At 50.0% G+C, this 18,284-nt stretch overlaps 1 protein-coding gene across 1 annotated transcript; it reads left to right on the top strand.

Annotated features, from left to right (window-relative positions):
* The first annotated feature begins 4,345 nt into the window (after positions 1 to 4,345).
* LOC120935264 (E3 ubiquitin-protein ligase TRIM41-like) lies at positions 4,346 to 6,047 on the top strand. Its single transcript, XM_040347417.1, has one exon. The coding sequence runs from the start codon at positions 4,402 to 4,404 to the stop codon at positions 5,968 to 5,970; it is 1,569 nt and encodes a 522-aa protein (XP_040203351.1). The 5' UTR covers positions 4,346 to 4,401; the 3' UTR covers positions 5,971 to 6,047.
* The last annotated feature ends 12,237 nt before the right edge of the window (positions 6,048 to 18,284 follow it).

The raw sequence follows: 18,284 nt of genomic DNA, 5'->3' as shown, positions 1-18,284 counted from the left end.
GATCCTCCTTACATCAGGGTCCCCAGAGCCCCCGTCCTTACATCAGAGTCCCCAGAGAGCCTCCCAAGAGCCTCCCCTTACATCAGGGTCCCCAGAGAGCCCCCCTTACATCAGGGTCCCCAGAGGGCCCCCTTTACATTAGGGTCCCCAGAGGCCCCCTCGTTACATTCGGATCCCCCCATACATCAGGGCCCCCAGAGAGCCCCCCATACATACATCAGGGTCCACAGAGCCCCCCCTTACATCACGCTCCCCAGAGAGCCCCCTTTACATCGGGGTCCCCAGAGAGCCCCCCTTACATCAGGGTCCCCAGAGGCCCCCTCCTTATATCAGGATGCCCAGAGATCCCCCCATACATCAGGGCCCCCAGAGAGCCCTCCATACATCAGGGTCCCCAGAGGGCCCCTCCTTACTTCAGGCTCCCCAGAGAGCCCCCCGTACATCAGGGTCTCCAGAGAGCCCCCCTTACATCAGGGTCCCCAGAGAGCCCCCCTTACATCAGGGTCCCCAGAGAGCCCCCTTACATTAGGCTCCCCAGAGAGCCCCCCGTACATCAGGGTCCCCAGAGAGCCTCCCCTACACCAGGGTCCCTAGAGAGCCTCCCCTTACATTAGGGTCCCCAGAGAGCCTCCCTACTTAAATCAAGGTCCCCAGAGAGCCTCCCTTACATCAGGGTCCCCAGAGAGCTCCCCTTACATCAGGGTCCCCAGACTTAAACACTCCCCCCAGAGGTTCCCCTTTACCTGGCTGTCTGTGCACCTCCAACCCCCAGCACAGGGGACGTGGGAGGTGGCGATCGGCAGCTCTATGGTGCCTGTTTAACCGTGGGATCTCCCTGGGGCTTGTAGTTCTCTTCCTGAGTCTGTACAGTGGTGAGGGGAGGGGCCTCTGACCCGGGCACCTATCGGCAACAGTGTACAAAGCAGAGCGACTCACTTATACACTGAAGAGTGAAACTTCAGAGGCCCCTCCCCTCTCCACTGTATACACCCTGGAGGAGAACTACAAGCCCCAGGGAGATCCCGCGCCATAGAGCTGCCGACTCCCACCTCCCCCCACTTCATCCCAAACTGAAGGTGCAGGGGAAGATGTCTGGTCTTGACCCCCCCCCCCCCCCCACAGCGGCAGAACAGCAGGGCCCAGCCACAAATGCGACTGCAGCGACCCTGGAAGTTCTGCCAGCATCCCCTTAGATCTGGACGTGATGAGAAAGAGGAGAAGGAAGAAAGACACAGTGGGGGTTATTTACGAAAGGCAAATACACTTGGCACTGGGGTGATCACATGTCCCGGATTGCCCGGGACAGTCCCGCATTTTGCAGGTCTGTCCCAGGTCCCGGAACACCTTTATTCCAGGACAATATAGTGTCCCGAAATACAGTGGGGATCCGAGCTGTCACTGGAGATGAGGCTGAGGGGCCGCCCGCTGTGTGTTAACTCCCCCAAAAGTGAAGGACTACAGGTCCCAGCATGAACCCCTCAGAGCTGAAGATGTGATACCCCCCTTCCGCCCCAACTAGTGAAGAACTCTGGTCCCAGCATGAACCCCTCAGAGCTGAGGATGTGATACCCCCCTTCCGCCCCAACTAGTGAAGAACTCTGTTCCCAGCATGAACCCCTCAGAGCTGAGGATGTGATACCCCCCTTCCGCCCCAACTAGTGAAGAACTACAGGTCCCAGCATCAATCCGTGAAATCTATGGGGGTCACACCCTTAAATCTCAGGGGTTCATGCTGGGAATTGTCATCCTTCAATTTCTTTTGGGGGGGGGGGTCACATCCTTAGATATTAGGGGTTCATGCTGGGACTTGTAATAGATTTTTTTGGGGGGGGGGGAGTCACATCCTTAGATATCAGAGGTTCATGCTGGAACTTGCAGTCCTTCACTTTGGGGTATATAACCCCCCCCCCCAAAGTGAAGGACTAGAGGTTCCAGCATGAACCCCACAGAGATGAAGATGTGACACCCCGCGCCCTCCAACTAATGAAGTACTACAGGTGCCAGCATGAACCCGTGAAATCTGTGGGGGTCACACCCTTAAATCTCAGGGGTTCATGCTGGGACTTGTAGTCCTTAAATTTGGGGGCATGTGACCCCCCCCCCTAAAGTGAAGGACTACAGGTCCCAGCATGTACCCCTCATAGCTAAAGATATTACGCCCCCTCCAACTAGTGAAGAACTACAGGTTCCAGCATGAACCCCACAGAGCTGAAGATATGACACACACACACACAACTAGTGAAGAACTACAGGTCCCAGCATGAACCATGAAATCTGTGGGGTCACACCCTTAAACCTCAGGGGTTCATGCTGGGACTTGTAGTCCTTAAATTTTGGGGCATGTGCCCCCCCCCCCCCCAAAGTGAAGGACTACAGGTCCCAGCATGTACCCCTCATAGCTAAAGATATGACACCCCCTCCAACTAGTGAAGAACTACAGGTCCCAGCATAAACCTGTGAAATCTATGGGGGTCACACCCTCAAATCTCAGGGGTTCATGCTGGGACTTGTAGTCCTTAAATTTGGGGCATGTGACCCCCCCAAAGTGAAGGACTACAGGTTCCAGCATGTACCCCTCATAGCTAAAGATATGACACCCCCGCCCCCTCCAACTAGTAAAGAACTACAGGTTCCAGCACGAACCCCACAGAGCTGAAGATATGACACACACACACACACACACCCCCAACTAGTGAAGAACTACAGGTCCCAGCATGAACCGTGCAATCTGTGGGGTCACATCCTTAAACCTCAGGGGTTCACGCTGGGACTTGTAGTCTATAAATTTTGGGGCATGTTATCCCCCCAAAGAGAAGGACTATTGGTTCCAGCATGTACCCCTCATAGCTAAAGATATGACACCCCCGCCCCCTCCAACTAGTGAAGAACTACAGGTGCCAGCATGACCCCGTGAAATCTATGGGGGTCACACCCTTAAATCTCAGGGGTTCACCTTGGGAATTGTCATCCTTCAATTTTATTTTTGGGGGGAGGGGTCACATCCTTAGATATCAGAGGTTCATGCTGGGACTTGCAGTCCTTCACTTTGGGGTATATAACCCCCCCAAAGTGCAAAGTGAAGGACTACAGGTTCCACCATGAACCCCACAGAGCTGAAGATGTGACACCCTGCGCCCTCCAACTAGTGAAGAACTACAGGTGCCAGCATGACCCCGTGAAATCTATGGGTGTCACACCCTTAAATCTCAGGGGTTCACGTTGGGAATTGTCATCCTTCAATTTTGTTGGGGGGGGGGGAGTCACATCCTTAGATATTAGGGGTTCATGCTGGGATTTGTAATCCATCTTTTTTGGGGGGGGGGGGGTCACATCCTTAGATATTAGGGGATTAGGGGTTCATGCTGGGACTTGTAATCCATCTTTTTTTTGGGGGGGGGTCACATCCTTAGATATTAGGGGATTAGGGGTTCATGCTGGGACTTGTAATCCATCTTTTGGGGGGGGGGGGTCACATCCTTAGATATTAGGGGATTAGGGGTTCATGCTGGGACTTGTAATCCATCTTTTTTGGGGGGGGGGGGGGTCACATTCTTAGATATTAAGGGATTAGGGGTTCATGCTGGGACTTGTAATCCATCTTTTGGGGGGGAGTCACATCCTTAGATATTAGGGGTTCATGCTGGGACTTGTAATCCATCTTTTTTGGGGGGGGGGTCACATCCTTAGATATCAGAGGTTCATGCTGGGACTTGCAGTCCTTCCCTTTGGGGTATATAACCCCCCCAAAGTGAAGGACTAGAGGTTCCAGCATGAACCCCACAGAGATGAAGATGTGACACCCCGCGCCCTCCAACTAGTGAAGAACTAGTATTTAGTATATTTATATACTATATAACTATATTTATTAATTAAAAAACAAATCAACAACACAGAGATACACAAACAAACAATTTTCTAACTGTTGTGTCTAACAAAGCAAATATCACGCCGCCTTCTTGTAGATCTCTTCATCTGCAGAGGGAACAAAAGAGAGACCAGCATTATCACGGAAACAATGCTGAAGACCTCACCCACCAGGAAGGGGTTAATCCTCCTGAACACAAACACAATACAGTACTGCGTATAGGAATATTCATTGCTGAACATGTCATAGGCACCGGCGCCACCTACTGGCAGGAGGGAGAACTGACAGCCGGGATTCACTTCCGGGTCACTGAATAAAGCTTGACTACGAATTTGCATTGCCTTGGTTACAGTTTATGATAGGGAGGCTACATTTGTTTTGTTTTTGGTGGGAAGAGTGCTGTTTTTTCTCACTTCTGTTTCAGCCCTGTTGCTCTCCTTTGTGCAAGCACTGAGCACATTCCCAGCCTCCCCAAATGCAGGAAATTGCCTGAGAAAAAGGAACTTTGATATTCATTTCTCTCTCTGCTGTCAGCGATGGCGTCCTCAGACCTGAGAGAGGAGCTGGATTGTTCCATCTGCCTGAACATGTATACGGATCCCGTCATGTTGAAATGCGGACACAACTTCTGCCGGGTCTGCATTGACCGCGTGTTTGATTCCCAAGAGGGGTCCGGAGATTATTTCTGCCCTCAGTGCCGGAAAGAGTTCCAGGAGAGACCTTCACCGCACAGAAATATCACTCTGCGGAACATCACAGAGCGTTTCCTGTCTTCTCCACCACCAGAACCAGAGAAGTCCGGGATCTTCTGCACTTACTGTATTCACTCCTCTGTACCCGCTGTGAAGTCCTGTCTACTTTGTGAGGCTTCTCTATGTGATGACCATCTGAGAGTCCACAGCAAGTCACCAGAACACGTCATATGTGTCCCCACCAGCACCCCGGAGAACAGGAAGTGCCCCGTCCATAAGAAGATCCTGGAGTTATACTGCACCGAGGACTCTACTTGTATCTGTATCTCCTGCAGTTTAACTGGAGAACATCGAGGACACCAGGTGGAGACCCTACAAGAGGCCTCTATAAAGAAGAAGAAGAAACTGATCAATAATCTTCAGAAACTGATTACTAAGAGAGGGAAGAAAGAAGATAGAGTCCGGAGGCTCCAGAAATATCTGGGAAAAGTACAAGGAAAAGTGGAAGGAGAAACAGAGAGAGTCACTGGCCTGTTCAGAGAGCTCAGGAAACGTCTGGAAGATCTGGAGGAGAAAGTCCTGAGTGAGATCTCCAGGCAGGCAGAGCGGATCCTACCCCCAATCAATGATCTGATTCAGCAGTTCGAATTAAAGACGGAGGATCTGTCCCGGAAATTACGTCACTTTGAGGAGCTGTGCGCCATGGCCGATCCGTTGACTGTCCTTCAGGAACCAGACTCAGGTGACTTGGGTGATACCGAGGATGGAGATGACGAGGACAAAGAGAAACATCACAAACTCTGCCGTGAGGGAGGGGCTCTGGATGGGATCTCGCATGTACTCCACTCTGGTTTCCCGGATGTAATAAGTGGTGTCATTGAGGGGATCTTTATACCGAAAGCCGTAAACATGTTATTGGATGAGGACACGGCTCATAATTTTGTATCTATCTCCGATGATAAGAAGTCCGCATCCAAGGCGACAAATAATCAGAATCGGCCAGATACCGAGGAGAGATTTGTGGATTTTTATCAAGTTTTAGGCAACCGGAGCTTCTCCTCAGGGAGACATTATTGGGAGGTGGATGTCCGTTATTCCAATAACTGGATCATCGGGATGTGTTATGACTGTATCTACAGGGACAAGAATGACTCCATTATTGGAAGGAATGACGTGTCCTGGGGTTTGGACAGGAAGGGTGAAAAGTATATAGCATCGCATGACGATAATGGGACCAAAATTTCTGTTGATGTTCCAGTGAAAAGAGTCCAGGTATACCTGGATTATGAGGCCGGGCAGATCTCCTTCTATATGTGTGACCCCCTCTGCCACCTCCACACCTTCACCACCACCTTCACCGAGCCCCTCTATGCTGTGTTGGGTGTTTGCGATTCACGTATAACATTGGTTTGAAGGAAGATGTGATAAATCCTGCTTAGAACAGGGTCCCCAGAGAGCCCCCTCCTTACATCAGGGTCCCCAGCGAGGCCCCTCCTTACATCAGGGTCCCCAGAGAGGCCCCTCCTTACATCAGGGTCCCCAGAGAGCCCCTTCCTTACATCAGGGTCCCCAGAGAGGCCCCCTCCTTACATCAGGGTCCCAAGAGAGGCCCCTCCTTACATCAGGGTCCCCAGAGAGGCCCCTCCTTACATCGGGGTCCCCAGCGAGGCCCCTCCTTACATCAGGGTCCCAAGAGAGGCCCCTCCTTACACCAGGGTCCCCAGAGAGGCCCCTCCTTACATCAGGGTCCCCAGAGAGGCCCCTCCTTACATCAGGGTCCCCAGCAAGGCCCCTCCGTACATCAGGGTCCCCAGCGAGGCCCCTCCTTACATCAGGGTCCCAAGAGAGGCCCCTCCTTACATCAGGGTCCCAAGAGAGGCCCCTCCTTACATCAGGGTCCCCAGAGAGGCCCCTCCTTACATCAGGGTCCCCAGCGAGGCCCCTCCTTACATCAGGGTCCCCAGCGAGGCCCCTCCTTACATCAGGGTCCCAAGAGAGGCCCCTCCTTACATCAAGGTCCCCAGAGAGCCCCCTCCTTACATCAGGGTCCCCAGAGTGCCTCCCTACATACAATACATCAAGGTCCCCAGAGAGTCTCCCTACTTACATCAAGGTCCCAAGAGAGCCCCCTATTTACAAGAGGGTCCCCAGAGAGCCTCACTACTTACATCAAGGTCCCCAGAGGGCCCCCCCTTTACATTAGTGTCCCCAGAGAGCCCCTCCCTTACATTAGTGTCCCCAGAGGGCCCCCCTCTTACATTAGTGTCCCCAGAGAAACTCCCCCTTACATTGGTGTCCCCGAGAAACTCCCCCTTACATTGGTGTCCCCAGAGGGCCCTTCCTTACATTAGTGTCCCCAGGCACTGGAGACATCATTCGGAATGGGAGACATAGGCCTGCGCACAGGGTGTGCCAGATGTGCCCAGGCACACCCTAATCACCCTGTGCAGCATAAATTCCCCCTACTGCCCTGGGGGCCACCAACCCATAGAGCTCTGCCCACTGACACAACGCTTAGCCGTTGGCTCCCATCAAACCCATAAGCATAGTAATACAATTTTGTGTGGATCCTGCTTGGCTAAATCCCTCTCTGGTAGTTTTCTCATTGAGTTCCCAGCTCCGCCCACCCCCTGCACATATAAGAAGGAAGATCCATTGTCTCTTTTTAATTTATATTAAGGAGTTTGCAACAGGAGGAGTGAGACTGTCGCCATTTGCTGAAAAAGGAACACTAGTATAAAGTGTTTCTGTTATGCATTTTTTATTATAAAGGGTTTTCTCCCTTTAATTTTTTTTACTATTACAATGTTTCTGTAGTTACTTTAGTTGCCTGGCTGCGGGTGCAGGAATAGCGGCGGTTCCTGCACCAGAGATGCCACTCATTCTTAATGGCACCTCCATGCATCTAAACCTGCACGTGAAAATCGCATGGTACTATGGCACTGCAGCTTCTTTTTGAAAATGGTGCAAAAAACTTTTTTATTTGTTTTGTGTGTGACATGCGGGCACAGCAGCCAAATGAGGGGGTGGGGTGAGTATAGGACTAAGCCCACCAATAGAAACAGAGGAAACGCACCCTCCTCTAGCACAATGATTGCTGATCTCATAGAGCAGTGATGGCGAACCTTGGCACCCCAGATGTTTTGGAACTACATTTCCCATGATGCTCATGTACTCTGCAGTGCAGTGGAGCATTGTGGGATATGTAGTTCCAAAACATCTGGGGTGCCAAGGTTCACCATCACTGTCATAGACGTTACAACTTATATATCAGGGCTCATCGCAATCAATGTCCAGGCCCAGCCCACCCTATAGAACCCCTTCCATGGAGAAGAGCAATTTTTTACTAGGGGTCGGTTTATTCAAGACTATCTTTCTCTATAGTTAAGATAAAAAAGTAACAAATACAGTGGAACCTCGGATTACGAGTATAATCCATTCCAAGAGAATGCTCGTAATCCAAAGTACTCGCATATCAAAGCGAGTTTCCCCATAGAAGTCAATGGAAACCAAAATAATTTGTTCCGCATTGACTTCTATGGCATGCAATACTGCATGTGGCCAGAAGTGGGGGGCGCCAGAGAGCCTTGGAAATACCCGGGACAGCTAGGCTCGGGAATGGAGTATTTCCGAACGGCTCTGATTGGCTCTGGCGCCCCCGCACCTCTGGCCAAATGCGGTAATGCACACCGCAGAGGCCTGAATCCTGCTCTTTGTGTGAGACTGAACTGAGTCAGGATTTTAGGAAAAAAAAAATGCTTGTATTGCGAAACGCTCGTTAAACGCGTTACTCGCAATCTGTATGGAATTTTAGGACAAACAAGGCTTTTTTTTTTTGGTGATATTGTTCTGCAAAAATGATTTTATGTTTTAATGTAATCCATAGACTAAAAAGTAACAAAACTGGACAAAAAAAAAAACACGCTGTTTTTCTATTTTGATTAGTTTAGTTTTAAAAATATATATATATATTGGTATTGTACATAAAAAGATGTACATTTTATTCTATTATTTTTTTTTAAAGTTCCTATCTGAACAATGATAATAAACAATGTTACTTTGTATCTCTCCGTCTCACGTCTGATCAATGTTTATAAACAATGTTACTTTGTACATTGGCGGAACTATAGGGGTCGCTGCAGTCGCACTTGCCGTTCTGCCGCTGTGGCATCTCCCCCAGCACCTCTGGCTGGTGGTTTAGAATGCAGTGGGGGGAGGTGGCGATCGGCAGCTCTATGGTGCCTGTGGGTGAGGGGATCTCCCTGGGGCTTGTAGTTCTCTCTTCCCGAGTGTCAGTGTAAACAGTGGAGAGGGGAGGGGCCTCTGACCCGGGCGGGTATCAGTTTCTCTTTCAGTGAGTTGCTCTGCTTGTACACTGTTGCTGATACATTCCGGGTCAGAGACCCCTCCCCTCTCCACTGTATACACTCGGGAGAAGAACTACAAGCCCCAGGAAGATCCCCCTGCTAGAGCTGCCGATTGTCGCATCCCACCTCCACCAGACAGGTACACGGAAACCTCTGAAAATGGTGGAGGCTGTCTGGGACCCTGATGTAAGAGGGTGGGCTCTTTGGGGACACTAATGTAGGTTGAGGTTCTCTGGGGACCCTGATGTAAAGGGGGCTCTCTGGGGACTCTGATGTAAGGGGGAATCTCTGGGGACTCTGATGTAAGTAGGGAGGCTCTCTGGGGACCCTGATGTAAGGGGGGCTCTCTGGGGACCCTGATGTAAGGGGGGCTCTCTGGGGACCCTGATGTAAGGGGGAGGCTCTCTGGGGACCCTGATGTAAGGGAAGGCTCTCTGGGGACCCTGATGTAAGGGGGAATCTCTGGGGACCCTGATGTAAGTAAGGAGGCTCTCTGGGGACCCTAATGTAAGTAGGGAGGCTCTCTGGGGACCCTGATGTAAGGAGGGGCTCTCTGGGGACCCTAATATAAGTAGGACGGCTCTCTGGGGACCCTGATGTAAGGGAAGGCTCTCTGGGGACCCTGATGTAAGGGGGAATCTCTGGGGACCCTGATGTAAGTAGGGAGGCTCTCTGGGGACCCTAATGTAAGTAGGGAGGCTCTCTGGGGACCCTGATGTAAGGAGGGGCTCTCTGGGGACCCTAATATAAGTAGGACGGCTCTCTGGGTGCCCTGATGTAAGTAGGGAGGCTCTCTGGGGACCCTGATGTAAGGGGGGGCTCTCTGGGGACCCTAATGTAAGGGGGGACTCTCTGGGGACCCTAATGTAAGGGGGGACTCTCTGGGGACCCTAATGTAAGGGGGGCTCTCTGGGACCCTGATGTAAGTAGGGAGGCTCTCTGGGGACCCTGATGTAAGGGGGGGCTCTCTGGGGACCCTGATGTAAGTAAGGAGGCTCTCTGGGGACCCTGATGTAAGGGGGGGCTCTCTGGGGACCCTGATGTAAGTAGGGAGGCTCTCTGGGGACCCTGATGTAAGGGGGGCTCTCTGGGGACCCTAATATAAGTAGGGAGGCTCTCTGGGGACCCTGATATAAGTAGGGAGGCTCTCTGGGGACCCTGATATAAGTAGGGAGGCTCTCTGGGGACCCTGATATAAGTAGGGGCTCTCTGGGGACCCTGATGTAAAGGGGCTCTCTGGGGACCCTGATGTAAGGGGGGCTCTCTGGGGACCCTGATGTAAGGGGGGCTCTCTGGGGACCCTGACGTTGGGATTTTTTTGTGTGGAAACAAATGATTTTTGAAGCGTGAGAAGTCGGGAATAACACAAAAAATTAAACTGCGCATGAGCGTGTGGAAACGTAACCCCGGAAGAACAACAAAGATCTTTCCTCTGGAACCTTCCTCCATAAATGGTACTTGATAAAGAGGAATGGCAGGAAGGAGCAGTGGACGGGGGGTCATTGTAGAGTAGATACCACTTGGCACCCAATATACTTTTATATAATAGAATTATGGGGGAAAGAACGGGAACCGTATTGTAGAAGACACCTGAGGTCACCGCATGGAGAGACAAGGTGCCGGGAAGACTTTAAAATGAATTCCCTTTAATGCCAGAAACCAGGAATGCCGTAGAATATGCAAATTTCCTAGATACGCCGATTCACAAACGTACGTACGGCCGGTGCAATTTATTTACGTCGTTTACGTTAAGCTTTTTCGGCGTAAGGTTGCTCCTGCTTTTAGGAGGCGCAGCCAATGTTAAGTATGGACGTCGTTCCCGCTTCGAAATTTTTTACGTCGTTTGCGTAAGTCGTTCGCGAATAGGGCTGGACGTAATTTACGTTCACGTCAAAACCAATACGTCGTTGCGCCGTACTTGGGAGCAATGCACACTGGGATATGTACACAGACGGCCCATGCGCCGTTCGTAAAACACGTCAATCACGTCAGGTCATCACACATTAACATAAAACACGCCCCCCTTCCACATTTGAATTACGCGGGCTTATGGCGGCCCCATTTACGCTACGCCGCCGCAACTTACGGAGCAAGTGCTTTGTGAATACTGCACTTGCTCCTGTAAGTTACGGCGGCGTAGCGTCAATACGATACGCTGCGCCGCTGTAAGAAGAAGCGCAGGTACCTGAATCTACCCCACTACGGACACTTTGGGTTGGATGGAAACCAGTGATTGGAATGGTAATGGGTTTTTCAGGTAGAAAGGTGTGCAGATCAAATCACTTATCATCCAAAAGCAGCAAAAAAAAAAAAAAAAAAGTTCTTTCTAGAATGAAAAGTCATCATCATTCGTTACTCTAAAGCACTATTTAACCACGTGAAGACCGGGACCTTTTCTGACAACTTTTGTTTCATGTAAAAATAATTTTTTTTTTTTTGCTAAAAAAAAAAAAAATCACTTACACCCCTAAACTTCTAAAATGATATATTTTTATTTTAGCAGAGACCCTTTTTTAGCAGAGACAATTTTTTATGTCACACAGTATTTGCACAGTGGTTTTTCAAACACAGTTTTTTTTATGAGCCTCCCTACTTATATCGGGGTCCCCAGAGAGCCCCCCCTACATTAGGGTCCCCAGAGAGCCTCCCCTTACATCAGGGTCCCCAGAGAGCCTCCCCTTACATCAGGGTCCCAGGGAGCTTCCCCTCACATCAGGGTCCCCAGAGAGCCCCCCCTACATTAGGGTCCCCAGAGAGCCTCCCCTTACATCAGGGTCCCCAGAGAGCCTCCCCTTACATCAGGGTCCCAGGGAGCTTCCCCTTACATCAGGGTCCCCAGAGAGCCCCTCCTTACATCAGGGTCCCCAGAGAGCCTCCCCTTACATCAGGGTCCCAGGGAGCTTCCCCTTACATCAGGGTCCCCAGAGAGCCTCCCTACTTACATCAAGGTCCCCAGAGAGCCCCTCATTACATCAGGGATCCCCCTTAAATCAGGGTCCCCAGAGCCCCCATTACATCAGGGTCCCCAGAGAGCCACCCCCTACATCAGGGTCCCCAGAGCCCCGCTCAATACATGAGGGTCCCCAGAGAGCCCCTCCTTACATCAGGTGGATCCCTAGGGACCCTGATGTAAGGAGGGGCTCTCTGGGGACCCTGATGTAAGGAGGGGCTCTCTGGGGACCCTGATGTAAGGGGGGATCCCTAGGGACCCTGATGTAAGAAGGGGCTTTCTGGGGACCCTGATGTAAGGAGGGGCTCTCTGGGGACCCTGTTGTAAGGAGGGGCTCTCTGGGGACCCTGATGTAAGTAGGGAGGCTCTCTGGGGACCTTGATGTAAGTAGGGGGGCTCTCTGGGGATCCTAATGTACTGGGGACCCTGATGTAAGGGTGGCTCTCTGGGGACCTTGGTGTAGGGGGAGGCTCTCTGGGGACCCTAATATAAGTGCGGGATCTCGGGGGACCCTGATGTGAGTAGGGAGGCTCTCTGGAGACCCTGATGTAAGGAGGGGCTCTCTGGGCACCCTGATGTAAGGAGGGGACTTTCTGGGGACCCTGATGTAAGGAGGGGCTCTCTGGGCACCCTGATGTAAGGAGGGGACTTTCTGGGGACCCTGATGTAAGGAGGGGACTTTCTGGGGACCCTGATGTAAGTATGGAGGCTCTCTGGGGACCATGATGTAAGGAGGGGACTTTCTGGGGACCCTGATGTAAGTATGGAGGCTCTCTGGGGACCCTGATGTAAGGGGGCTCTCTGGGGACCCTGATGTAAGGAGAGGCTCTCTGGGGATGCTAATTTAAGTAGGGAGGCTTGAAAAAAAAATTGTGTTTGAAAAACCACTGCGCAAATACTGTGTGACATAAAAAACTGCAGCGATCGCCATTTTATTCTCTAGGGTTTCTGCTAAAATACAAATATATAATTTTATAAGTTTAGGGGTGTAAGTGATTTTTTTTTTTAGCAATAAAAAAAAATGTATTTTTACATGAAGCAAAAGTGTCAGAACAAGTCCCGGTCTTCACGTGGTTAAATAGTGCTTTAGAGTAATGAATGATGATGACTTCTCATTCTACTATAGAAAGAACTTTTTTTCTTTTTTTTTTTGCTGCTTTTGGATGATAATTGATTTGATCTGCACACCTTTCTACCTGAAAACCCATTACCATTCCAATCACTGGTTTCCATCCAACCCAAAGTGTCCGTATTGTCTGCAGGTCCCCTGTGGTGAGATATTAGAAGACAATTTGTATGCAGGTTCCTCCAATCTGAATCTGTGTAGGGGCCCTATTGTACAAACCATCCCAGGGGCCCCCCGTGTCCCCCCCACAATCTAGTTTCTAGACAGACCCGTGTATTTCATCTCATTCCTGGTTTCTGGCATTAAAGGGAATTCATTTTAAACTCTTCCCGGCACCTTGTCTCTCCATGCGGTGACCTCAGGTGTCTTCTACAATACGGTTCCCGTTCTTTCCCTATAATTCTATTATATAAACGTATATTGGGTGCCAAGTGGTATCTACTCTACAATGACCACCCCCCCCCTCCCCTGTCCACTCCTCCTTCCTGCCATTCCTCTTTATCAAGTACCATTTATGGAGGAAGGTTCCAGAGGAAAGATCTTTGTTGTTCTTCCGGGGGTTACGTTTCCACAATTTTTTTGTGTTATTCCCGACTTTCTCGCGCTTCAAAAATCATTTGTTTCCACCAAAAAATTCCCAACGTTACTCTTTGAGATGTATTTGCCATAAATCTCTGCATTTCAAGAATCCATATGAGCCCACCAACATTCAGAAAGTCGAACGATCAAGAGTTATGATCAAATATTTGAGCAATTTTTCTACCCATCTACGGCCCCTCCCTGCCACCTTTATTAGGCTTTCTGGAGAGATCGGAGAATGAAGGATCACCGCCGATCAATATACGGATGTACCTCCAGTGGCGGCTGGTGCTCAAAATTTTTGAAAAAAAACAAAAAAACATCAAAGCGCAGCCACTGTGCCCATCAAACGCAGCCACTGTACCCATAAATTGCTGCCAGTGTGCTCTTCAATTGCCACCACTGTGCCCATCAATTGCTGCCAGTGTGCCCAATCAATTTCTGCCAGTGTGCCCATCAACTGCGACCACTGTGCCCAATCAATTTCTGCCAGTGTGGAACCCTTCAGGTATAACACAGTGTGTCCATCAATTGCCACCAATGTGCCCAATCAATTGCAGCCAGTGTGCCCCATCAATTGCCGCCAGTGTGCCCATCTATTGCCGCCAGTGTGCCCCATCACTTGCCGCCAGTGTGCCCCATCACTTGCCGCCAGTGTGCCCCATCAGTTGCCTCCAGTGTGCCCCATCAATTGCCGCTACTGTGCCCCATAAATTGCTGCCAGTGTGCCCATAAATTGCTGCCAGTGTGCCCCATCAATTGCCACCAGTGTGCCCCATCACTTGCCGCCAGTGTGCCCATCAATTGCTGCCAGTGTGCCCCATCAATTGCCGATACTGTGCCCCATCAATTGCTGCCAGTGTGCCCCATCACTTGCCGCCAGTGTGCCCCATCAATTGCCGCTACTGTGCCCCATAAATTGCTGCCAGTGTGCCCAATAATTGCTGCCAGTGTTCCCCATCAATTGCCGCTACTGTGCCCCATAAATTGCTGCCAGTGTGCCCATAAATTGCTGCCAGTGTGCCCCATCACTTGCCGCCAGTGTGCCCAATAATTGCCGCCAGTGTGCCCAATAATTGTCGCCAGTGTCCCCCATCAATTGCCGCTACTGTGCCCCATCAAATGCTGCCAGTGTGCCCCCCTGCCCGGAACTTACTTGTCTCGGCACTCTGGGGACCCTGATGTAAGTAGGGAGGCTCTCTGGGGACCCTGATGTAAAGGGGCTCTCTGGGGGCCCTGATGTAAGGGGGCTCTCTGGGGGCCCTAATGTAAGGGGGCTCTCTGGGGGCCCTGATGTAAGGGGGCTCTCTGGGGACCCTCATGTAAGGAGAGGCTCTCTGTGGACCCTGATGTAAGGAGAGGCTCTCTGGGGACCCTGATGTAAGGGGGCTCTCTGGGGGCCCTGATGTAAGGGGGCTCTCTGGGGGCCCTGATGTAAGGGGGCTCTCTGGGGACCCTCATGTAAGGGGGGCTCTCTGGGGACCCTCATGTAAGGAGAGGCTCTCTGTGGACCCTGATGTATTGAGAGGGGCTCTTGGGACCCTAATATAAGTAGGGAGGCTCTCTGGGGACTCTGTTGTAAGGGGGCTCTCTGGGGGCCCTGATGTAAGGAGGGGCTTTCTGGGGACCCTGGTGTAAGGGGGCTCTCTGGGGGCCCTGATGTAAGGGAGGCTCTCTGGGGGCCCTGATGTAAGGAGGGGCTGTCTGGGGACCCTGATGTAAGGGAGGCTCTCTGGGGGCCCTGATGTAAGGAGGGGCTGTCTGGGGACCCTGATGTAAGGGAGGCTCTCTGGGGACCCTGATGTAGGGGGAGGCTCTCTGATGTATTGAGAGGGGCTCTTGGGACCCTAATATAAATAGGGAGGCTCTCTGGGGACCCTGATGTAAGGGGGGATCTCTGAGGATCCTGATATAAGGAGGGGCTCTCTGGGGACCCTGATGTAAGGGGGGCACTCTGGGGACCCTGATGTAAGGGGAGGCTCTCTGGGGAACCTAATGTAAGGGGGAATCTCTGGGGACCCTGATGTAAGTATTTTGAAAAACCACTGCACAAATACTGTGTGACATAAAAAACTGCAGCGATCGCCATTTTATTCTTAGGGTCTTTGCTAAAATAAAAATATATAATTTTATAAGTTTAGGGGTGTAAGTGATTTTTTTTTTAGCAAAAAAAAAAATGTATTTTTCCACGAAGCAAACGTGTCAGAACAAGTCCCGGTCCTCACGTGGTTAAATAGTGCTTTAGAGTAATGAATGATGATGACTTTTCATTCTAGAAGGAACTTCTTTTTTTTTTGTGCTGCATTTGGATGATAAGTGATTTGATCTGCACACCTTTCTACCTGAAAACCCATTACCATTCCAATCACTGGTTTCCATCCAACCCAAAGTGTCCGTATTGTCTGCAGGTCCCCTGTGGTGAGACATTAGAAGACAATTTGCATGCTTCTTATACCTGTGTAGGGCCCTATTGTACAAACCATCCCAGGGGCCCCTTGTCCACCAATTACCGCCAGTGTGCCAATCAATTGCTGCCAGTGTGCCCTATCAATTGCCGCCAGTGTGCCCCATTACTTGCTTGCCGCCAGTGTGCCCCATCACTTGAGAACAGTGTGCCCATCAATTGCCGCCAGTGTGCCCCATCACTTGCCGCCAGTGTGCCCATCAATTTCCGCCAGTGTGCCCATCAATTGCCACCACTGTGCCCATCAATTGCCACCACTGTGCCCAATCAATTGCCACCACTGTGCCCAATCAATTGCTGCCAGTGTGCCCCATCAATTGCCGCCAGTGTGCCCCATCAATTTCTGCTAGTGTGCAACATCACTTGCCACCACTGTGCCCATCAATTGCCACCACCGTGCCCAATCAATTGTCACCACTATGCCCAATCAATTGCTGCCAGTGTACCCCATCAATTGCCGCCACTGTGCCCCATCACTTGCCGCCAGTGTGCCCCATCAATTGCCGCTACTGTGCCCCATTAAATGCCGGTGCACCTGATTGGATGAGAGGTGGGTCAGTGTTAGGGAAGCAATTTATTCGCTCCCCTAACACAACGCTGTGTAAACAGGGAACGCACAGCATTGCGCCCGCTGTTTACCAATTTGGAGGCCTATTATGCCTAGTACACACGATAGGATTTATCCGCGGATACGGTCCTCCGGACCGTTTCCGCGGATAAATCCTCGGAGGATTTTGATCCGATGGAGTGTACACACCATCGGATCGAAATCCGCGCCAAATTCCCATCGCGATGACGTGTCGCGCCGTCGCCGCGATGATGACGCGGCAACGTGCGCGACGCTGTCATATAAGGAATTCCACGCATGCGTCGAATCATTACGACGCATGCGAGGGATGGGTTCGGACGGATCGATCCGGTGAGTCTGTACAGACCACCGGATCGATCCGCTGGAGCCGATTCCAGCGGATAGATTTCTTAGCATGCTAAGAAATTTTTATCCGCTGGAAATCGGTCGGCCCGAAATATATCCGCGGATAAATATCCGCTGGATCGTACACACCAGCGGATCTATCCGCTGAAACCGATCCGCGGATCAATTTCAGCGGATCGATCCTCTCGTGTGTACGGGGCCTCAGAGTCAACGGCTCTAATCAGGCGCTGCCAAAAACACCCCCGCCGCTGTAATTCAGATGCCCGGCGCCCCACAAGGGGGCGGACGCCTGAATAGGGGGCGGCAGCGGTGACAATAGATAGATTCATGCAATGCATGAATCTATCTATGGTGATAGACAGGTGCAGGAGAGATGTAATAAATAAATTATAATATAGAAAATATATAAATATATATATATATATATATATATATATAAAAATGTAAAGTACTACCATGCTCACGCACAAATGGGAACGCTCGTGTAGGTCCCGCAAGCATATGTCAACGGCGATCACACCGAGCGCAATACTTCTAGCATCAGACCTCTGGGCAGTGTAACGCTGAACTGGTAACCTGTAACGTTTTTAAATTATCACCTATGGAGATTTTTAAGTTGATTAAAAAAATAAAAATAAAAAGGACAGTGTAATTTTTCTTCAAATTAAATAATAAAATATTAAATAAATGAATAAATATTAATGAAATAAAATTAAAAAATTTAATAAATTATAATATAAAAAATGTATATAAAAAAAATGTAAAGCACTACCATGCTCAAGTACAAATGGGAACGCTGGTGTGGGTCAACGGCGATCGCATTGAGCGCGATACTACTAGCATCAGACCTCCTGTGTAACGCTGAACTGGTAACCTGTAAAAGTTTTTAAATTGTCACCTATGGGGATTTTTAGGTTCCTGTAGTTTCTCGACCCTTCCACAGGCGCGCGCAATTTTAAAGAGTGACATAACATCATCTTTCATATTTTAAATATATAAAGTGATCTGGCGCAATAATATATTAACACAAAAAAAAAAAAATATTAGAACTTCCAAAAAGATTAATAAATATCCAAAATGTGTGTTATAAAAGTGGATATAAAAAATTATTAATTTAACGTGTATAATCAAAAAACTGTATATCAAAAAAAAATTATATATATATATATATATATATATATATATATATATATATACACACAAAACTCTTCGAGCAAAAGTCCAAGGGGCAGATCCACAACAGGATTACGCCGGCGTATATATTGCATTTTTTTACGTCGTTTTCGTTCGGCTTTTTCCGGCGTATA

Source organism: Rana temporaria, chromosome 4, assembly GCF_905171775.1.
Source record: "Rana temporaria chromosome 4, aRanTem1.1, whole genome shotgun sequence".
NCBI classification, from domain to species: domain Eukaryota; kingdom Metazoa; phylum Chordata; class Amphibia; order Anura; family Ranidae; genus Rana; species Rana temporaria.
This window is presented reverse-complemented; position numbering and strand designations above follow the sequence as displayed.

Coding starts and splice junctions, on each gene's coding strand:
- LOC120935264 (XM_040347417.1), top strand. CDS start 4,402: ATGGCGTCCTCAGACCTGAGAGAGGAGCTGGATTGTTCCATCTGCCTG.